General features: G+C 69.1%; 1 protein-coding gene across 3 annotated transcripts; it reads right to left on the bottom strand.

Moving 5' to 3' along the window:
• Positions 1-493: 493 nt before the first annotated feature.
• PNKP (polynucleotide kinase 3'-phosphatase) lies at positions 494-7613 on the bottom strand. Of its 3 annotated transcripts, XM_050927698.1 has the most exons (17): positions 7487-7577; positions 6736-6873; positions 6533-6579; positions 5500-5946; positions 5103-5182; positions 4704-4761; positions 4518-4625; positions 4142-4213; positions 3245-3293; positions 2039-2109; positions 1758-1850; positions 1567-1663; positions 1421-1482; positions 1236-1345; positions 1063-1150; positions 737-798; positions 494-658 (listed from the first exon to the last, which is right to left on the bottom strand). In XM_050927698.1, exons 2-17 carry the CDS (start codon positions 6860-6862, stop codon positions 538-540), a joined length of 1692 nt encoding a protein of 563 aa, XP_050783655.1. In that variant the 5' UTR covers positions 6863-6873; positions 7487-7577; the 3' UTR covers positions 494-537. The 3 variants fall into 3 exon arrangements, with proteins under 3 accessions (XP_050783655.1, XP_050783656.1, XP_050783654.1); XM_050927699.1 differs by having other exon boundaries at positions 4518-4761; positions 7487-7613; XM_050927697.1 differs by having other exon boundaries at positions 1421-1479; positions 4518-4761.
• Positions 7614-7857: the final 244 nt, after the last annotated feature.

The raw sequence follows: 7857 nt of genomic DNA on the forward strand, positions 1-7857 counted from the left end.
CCCCTACCCCCTCCCCCGCCCCCAGGAGTCCAGGCACCTTCCGTGATCTGGGTCGGCCCCCCACCCCCTTCCAGCGATGGAACCCAGGAGTCCGGGCTTCCTGCCCTCCCTGAGGGGGTTGGCTGTTGCTCAGAGAGCTGTGGGTACAGACCAGGACCCCCAGCCTGTGTGTCCTGTGTCCAGTTCCCTGAGCAGAGATGGCACCTGGCCCCCAGCCAACCCCCCCCCGGGTACAATCCCTCCCCCAATGCAGCCAGTCCCAGCAACTCCCCCCGTCACCTCCCGCCACAGCAAGAACATTCCCACTGTGTGTGTGTGTGGGGGGTCAGAGCAGGAGAAATCCTTGTGCTGTCTTCTCCCAAGAGACAGGTCCTTTTCCACCCCCAGCACAGAGCAAGGCAAAGCCCACAGGGAAACTGAGGCACAGAACAGCCTCTTGGAAGGGGGTGGGTAGGCTCCATCTCCCCCCCCAACAGACACCAGGAGGCGGGGGCACTGCTCTCTCTTTATTGAGGTGCTGCAGGGGCCGGGCGCGGCTCAGCCCTCGGAGAACTGGCGGTACAGCGCCTCCTGGCGGGCGTCGGCGAAGCGCGGCACAAAGTGAACGCGCAGGATCTGGGCAAAGCCCTCGCTCAGCGACGGCTCCACAAACTTACTCCTGGGGGAGAGAGGGAGGCAAGGGGTTAACAGGGGGAACTACCCCCCCCCAGCCAGGCCCTCCCACCCCCACACTCACTTGTAGCTGTTCAGCACAATGTCTGTGACCGAGACGTGGCCCGAGGCCGTCAGGTCCCGGAACTGGAAACAGAAACGAGCTCCTGTCACCGGGGGCAGGGACTGGGGCGGGGCCTGTCCCCTCTAGGGGGCGCCGGCCCCCATCCGGCCCCAGGGCGGGGACTGGGGCAGGGCCTGTCCCCTCTAGGGGGCGCCGGCCCCCATCCGGCCCCAGGGCAGCGACTGGCCGGCTCAGGGGGCAGGGGCCTGTCCCCTCTAGGGGGCGCCGGCCCCAGGGCAGGGACGGGCCGGGGCAGGGGCCTGTCCCCTCTAGGGGGCGCTGCTCACCCGGTTGTTGTGCTTGGCCTGCTCCAGGGTGGCGGTGAAGAGGAAGCAGCGGCAGGGGACCCCGGCGTCCTGGGCACATTCAATGTACCTGAGAGGGAGGCAGAAGAGATGGGGGGAGGGGAAGACAGGAGTTCTCCCTCCCCCCCCCCCCCCCCCCGTGGGCTCCCCCGTACCTGCGGCGAGACTCGGGGTCAGGGTTGGTGTTGTCCACGGCTGCGCTCTTCCCCTGGCGCAGTGCCGCCGCCACCAGCGCCACACACTTCTGCCAGGAGCCCAGCGTGTCCTGGGGGGAGGGGGGAGGTTAATGGGGGGAGCCCAGCCCTCGCTGGTGGGGGGTGCAGCCCCCCGCCCCCCTTACCCGGTTGGCGTAGGCGTAGCCGGCCGGCACCAGCTGGCTCTTCAGGAAGGTCGACTTGCCTGCTGCGGGGGGGGAAGAGAGAGGGAGTCAGTGCTGGGGGGCAGGGAGGGGGATTGGGGAGCACGTGGGAGGGGTGTCAGACTCACCTGCAGGGAAGCCCACGGCCACCACCAGCTCGGGCGTGGGGGACACCAGGGCAGCATCGGGGGGGTCGTACAGGGGCCCCTGGGGGTCCAGCTCCCGCTGCAGGGAGAGATGGGGGGTTAGACAGACCCAGCAGCGGGGTGAGGGGAGCCCCATGGGGTGTGATCAGAGCCGGGTGGGGGGGGGCACTCACCGGGTCGAAGGGGGGCAGCTGGTAGGGGGCAGTTGCCCAGCCCAGGAAAAACTCCTCGGGGGTGTAGAACAGCAACCCGGCATTCAGGGCAAACTGGGGGGACAGGAGAGAGTGTCAGGGGGGGCCATGGTGAGGGTGGGACAGGGTGCTGGGGGGTGGGCTGGGGGCACTAGAGAGTGATGGGAGGACAATGGGGGGAGGGGAGCAGAGGAGATTGGGGGATGGCAGGGTGGTGGGAGGCTGGCAGGGGGTGGGGGAGCTGGGGGGCCGGCAGGGGGTACCAGACGGTCACTGCAGGAGAAATCCTTTTTCTTGTGCCCAGGAGCCCAGTTGGGAGGACGCCCGGCCGCGTCTGAAAGAGAACCGGGGGGGGGGGGGGGGGTGTTAGAGGGAAGATCAGCCCTGCTGCTCACCCAGCCCCCCACGGCCAAGAGATGGGGCTGACAGTGGAACCCCACCACCACTGCCCCCAAACCACCGCCAGGTGGAGGGTGGGGGTGGGACGAAGCGAGGGATTATCCTAGTGTTGTGCATGAACACTTTGTGCCTCAGTTTCCATGTGCACTGGGTGTGTAATGGGGGGCAGCAGACGGGGGTCGTTGCTGCAGGGGGCCACGTGTGACCTCACCCAGCAGCCAGGACCCCGACGACGGCCTGGAGATGGGGGACCCAGCGACCAGTGCCTGGGAGACCCCCGCAGCTGCGTCAGGCCGGGGGCCCTGCGGGCTGGACCCGAGGACAAAGGGAGGTGTGGGGCCTGTCGGGGAGGTGATGTAGGGGGGAAACGGGGGCCGGGGAAGGGGATAGAGGGGCCTGGCTGGAGGGAAGGGATACAGGGCCTGGCTGGAAGAAGGGGGGTTGGGGAATACGGGGCCCAGCTGGAGGGAAGGGGGCTGGGGTGGGGGATACGGGGCCTGGCTGAAGGAGGGGGCAGGGGAAGGGGATAGAGGGGCCTGGCTGGAAGAAGGGGGGCTGGGGGGGAATACGGGGCCCAGCTGGAGGGAAGGGGGGCTGTGTGTGGGGGGAGATTGGAGCCCGGCTGGAGGGAAGGGGGCTGTGTAGGGGGGGATACGGGACCCGGCTGGAATGAAGGGGATAGAGGGGCCCAGCTGGAGGGAAGGGCGCTGTGTTGGGGGTGGGCGGACCGGGCCCGGCTGGAAGGAAGAGGGCTGTGGGGGGCGGGGGGGGGGATACAGGGCCCAGCTGGAAGGAGGGGGGCTGGGGGGCATACAGGGCCGAGCTGGAGGGAAGGGCGCTGTGTCGGGGGGGGGGCGGGATACAGGGCCCGGCTGGAAGGAGGGGGGCTGGGGGGGAGGAATACAGGGCCGAGCTGGAGGGAAGGGGGCTGTGTGTGGGGGGATATGGGGCCCGTGGCAGGTCCAGGCGCTCAGAGCTATGGCCCCAGGAGGCAGTGGGGCCCAGGCTGGACCCCCAAGAGACGGCACCCCCCCCAAGTGCTGCCCCTCCCCCCACAGAGCCGCACTCACCTCCCACGTAGAGGCTGCTCTGCAGGGCCACAGACACGGCGCCGTTCGCCTGGGGAGATGGGGGGGGTCAGACCCCTGGGGAGAAAGGGGGGGCTGGCCAAGGCCCTGCCCCCTGTCCCACCCCCTCCCCAGGCCCACCAACAGCAATTGGGGCCCCCACGGACCCACAACCCCCTGCACTTGGGCAGGGCTGCGTCTGCGTCGGCTGGTGCCCAGGGCGCCTCCCTCACGCCCACCCTCTAACTGCACAAACCCAAAGCCCCTCGCCCCGCCCTCTCGAGACCCCGCCCCAAGCCCCGCCCCTTCCCTGAGACCCCACCCCTTCCCCTAGACCACGCCCATGCCCCGCCCCTTCCCCTAGACCATGCCATATCCCCCACCCCTTCCTGAGACCATGCCCAAGATCCCGCCCCTGCCCCACCCCTTCCCCTAGACCACGCCCATGCCCTACCCCTTCCCCACCCCTTCCCCTAGACCACGCCCATGCCCTGCCCCTTCCCCAAGATCATGCCATATGCCCCACCCCTTCCACAAGACCACACCCTGTGCCCCGCCCCTTGCCTGAGACCACACCCATGCCCCATCCTTTCCCCAAGACTGACCATGCCCGCCCCTTCCCTGAGACCAATCCTCTTCCCCTGGACCACGCCCTGTGTCCTGCCCCTTGCCTGAGACCACGCCCACAGGCACCACCCCACAGCTCCCATTGGCAGCTGTTCCTGGCCAATGGGAGCTGCGGAGTCGGGGCTTGGTGTGCGGTAAGAGCGAACAGGGCTCTACCTTAGCTCTGCTGCAAGGGGCCCCTAGGCCCTTTTCAATCGCCTGGGGCCCTGGGCAATTACCCCCTTTTGCCCCCCCCATTGGCGGGCCTGCCCCCCAACCCCCCTCCGCCGGTACCTTCTCACACAGATACTCCCACATCCCCACCACTGGTTTACGGTAGATCCCGGTTCCAGTCGCCACAAACACCTGGGGGGCAGAATGGGGTGAGGTGGGGGGGTCACATTCTGGGACATGCATGGATGCCCTCCCACTGCTCCCCCCATCCTGACTATGGGGGACACCTCCTGAAACAGGAACAGAGCTCCCACCTGTCACCCCTCCCCATCACAGCGGTCACCCAGGGCATGGAGGGGCAGTCAAGTGGGGCCCTCCACTGGGGCTACCGGGGGGGGGGGCAGGTCCCCAGCCCTGCCTAGAGATTTTCCCTTGCCCCCAACCCCCCATCAACACCAGGAGGGGCCCCAGGATTCGGTGCCTGCAGCCCCTGTACCTGTACAGGAACCCCCAGTCGCTCCACCACGGCTTCCGCCTTCGCCTTGAAGACCTCGGGGCGCAACCGCCCCCGGCTGATCCCCAGCTGGTTGGTGAAGACCACAATCTGGGGGATGGGGGATGGGGACACACAGGTCAGGGGACAGTCAGAGGGGGGGGTTCCAGAGGAAGGGGGGAAACGAACCTTGTACCCCTCGTTCTGCAGCTGCTTCAGCTTCTGGGGCACCTCGGGGTACAAAATCCTGGGAGGGGAGACACAGGAGTTACCCGAAAACACCTCCAATTCCCCACCCACACCCCCTATGGCTTCCCCCAGCCCTGCCGGTACCCCTCACTCCCGACCCGCAGCCCCTGCTCCCCTCAGCCCTGTCGGTGCCCCTCACTTCTGACCCGCAGCCTCTGATAGCCCAGCCCTGCCACCCCCCAGCCCTGCTGGTGCCCCTCACGCCCGACCCGCAGCCCCTGCTCCCCTCAGCCCTGTCGGTGCCCCTCACTTCTGACCCGCAGCCCCTGATAGCACAGCCCTGCCACCCCCCAGCCCTGCTGGTGCCCCTCACTCCCGACCCACAGCCCCTGCGCTCACCTCCAGTCATCGGGGCTGGTGGGAAAAACCTTCCCAGACTTGGTCGTGATGATGGTTCCATCCAGATCAAACCCAGCGACCTGCAGAGACAGCGAGGGGACCCATCCCCTATCAGAGCAATGGACCCATCCGTCCCCCCCATCAGAGGAATGGGCCCAGCTGCCACCCCCGTTACAGCAATGGAACCATTTGTGCCCCCGCCCCTCCCATCAGAGCAATGGATCCTCCAAGTGCCCTGCCACCCCTCCAATAATAGACCCATTTGCTGCCCCCCCATTACATCAATGGACCCATCTGCCCCCTCCTCCCATCAGAGCAATGGTCCCTCCTGCTCTGGGCCTGGCTGCCACAGACAGTGGCGGGCAGTTCCCCAGGCTAAGTCCTGCCAGCCAGGTACCTTGGCGCTGGGCACCACACCCTCCTTGGTGAAGACCAGCAGCTTGCCATGCTCCTCCCAGGAGTCTCTCGGGTGGGGGGGCAGCCCCAAGGCAGCCCCATGGGGCAGGCGGGGTGCCCCACCCTTTGCCCGCTCAGCGCTGGCTGCTGTCTCCTGCAGCTGGCGCAGCTTTGTGGCAACAGCAGAGTCCTCCTCCTCCTCCTCCTCGGGGGGGCTGGGGGCCTTCGGCCTCTTGGGGGGCCGCCCCTCATCGCCCTCCCCTGGCAGGTGGCGCTTGGGGCAGAAGAAATCCAGCAGGCTCCGGCGGGGGGACTGGGGGGCCGGCAGGAAGCGCAGGGTGTAGGGGTAGCGCCCGTTCACCAGCCACAGCGTCTGCCCCTCTTGCAGCGTGCTGCTGTTGCCTGGCTGCAGCTGCAGCTCCTCCACCGACGTGGGGTTCACACCCCGCTGCAAAACAAGGGGGGGCTGAGTGCAGGACGGGTCTCCCAAGAATCACCCCGGCACCCCATCCCAGAGGGGGCTGCATCTCGGTGCCAGGCGAGGGGTCCCCAGAGAACCACCCTGGCACCGCATCCCGGGGGGGCTGCATATCGTGCTGGGCGAGGGGGCTCCAGAAAATCACCTCGTTGCCCCACCCCAAGGTGGGTACATCTCCAACTGGGCTTGGGCCTTCCCAGGTACCCAGCCCCCTGCGCCCCACCCCAGGGGGGCTGCATCTTTGGTGCTCAGCGAGGGGTCTCCAGAGAACCACCCCCGTGCCCCACCCCAGAGGCGGGGGGCATCTCGGTGCCAGGTGAGGGGTCCCCACAGAACCACCCCGGCGCCCCACCCCAGAGGGGGGCTGCATCTAGGTGCTGGGTGAGGGATCTCCAGATACCTAGGCCCTGCACCCCACCCCAGGAGGGGTGCATCTCCAACCGGGCTGGGGCCACCCCATGTACCCAGCCCCCTGTGCCCCACCCCAGAGAGGCTGCATCCCAGCACTGGGCGAGGGGTCCCCGTGTACCCAGCCCCCACCCAGCTTCCCCCTCACCTGGGTGACTCTCACAGCTCGGTGTTTGTAGTCAGCCAGTAACTCCACTGCAAGAAGGAGCGGGGAGAGGGAGAAATGAGTGAAGGGGAAACTGGAGCCCCCCCTTTGCCTCCCCGCCCAGTGACGCAGGCAGGGCCCCGTCCTGGCAGAGCCCGTGGGGCTGGCTGGTTGGGGGAGCTGGTCTGGGGGGCACCGGGTCCCACCTTGTGTCCGGGAGCATTTCTTATCCGCCACACGCGTGCGGGGCCCCCTGCCCAGCACCACAGGGACCCCGTCGGGCAGGGCCACGGGCTCGTGCCGCCCATCCCCGCTCACCAGCGAGCACTGCATGGCGCCAGCCCCTGGGCACGGGACACAAGGGGGAGGGAGTCAGGGTCAGCTGGCCCCGCCCTGGGCTGCGCCCCCCGCCCCCCCTGCTGCGCCTCCCACACCCTCATCTCCCCCCACCCCCCCGGGCTGCGCCCCCCGCACCCTCATCTCCCCCCACCCCCGGCTGCACCCCCCGCACCCCCTGCTGCACCCCACCCCACTGCGCCCCCCGCACCCCCATCTCCCCCACCCCCCCCGGGCTGCGCCCCCCCACACCCTCATCTCCCCCCCGCACCCTCATCTCCCCCTGCCCCCTGCTGCACCCCACCCCACTGCGCCCCCCGCACCCCCATCTCCCCCACCCCCCCCGGGCTGCGCCCCCCGCACCCCCTGCTGCACCCCCCCACCCTCATCTCCCCCCCGCACCCTCATCTCCCCCCGCCCCCAGCTGCACCCCCCGCACCCCCTGCTGCACCCCACCCCACTGCGCCCCCCGCACCCCCATCTCCCCCTAACACCCGGGGCTGCGCCCCCCGCACCCCCTGCTGCGCCCCCTCATCTCCCCCCATCTCCCCCCGCCCCCCAAGCCCCGCCCCCCGGTGTCCCCCCTTTCCCGGCCCCCCCGGAAGTGGCCCATCTCCGCACCCAGGGAGGGGGGCGGCCCCTGTTTCCAGGGGCACCGCGGTGCCGGGGGGAAGGGGCGGTCCGGATCCCCGGCCGGGACCGTCTCAAAAACCTCGGGAACTTCCGGCGAAGGGTCACTTCCGGCGGGAGCAACCGCCACTGCCGCCTCGCGCCGCAGGTTCCGGGGAACTTTGGTTCCTAGGCCGGGGAGGGGGCGGGGCTCCTCCGACGGGGGCGGAGCTTCCCCATCCACCCCACGTGACCCGCCCCCGAAAGGGGCCCAGGCCCCAGGGAGGAGCTGGGGGGGGGGGCGGTAGAGTTTCAGGGTTCGGGGGGGCACATTTCGGGGTGCAGGCTTGTGGGAAGCAGTTTGAAGGAGGTTTGGCTCTGGG

The sequence above is a fragment of the Gopherus flavomarginatus genome, chromosome 18 (assembly GCF_025201925.1).
Source record: "Gopherus flavomarginatus isolate rGopFla2 chromosome 18, rGopFla2.mat.asm, whole genome shotgun sequence".
NCBI classification, from domain to species: Eukaryota; Metazoa; Chordata; order Testudines; family Testudinidae; genus Gopherus; species Gopherus flavomarginatus.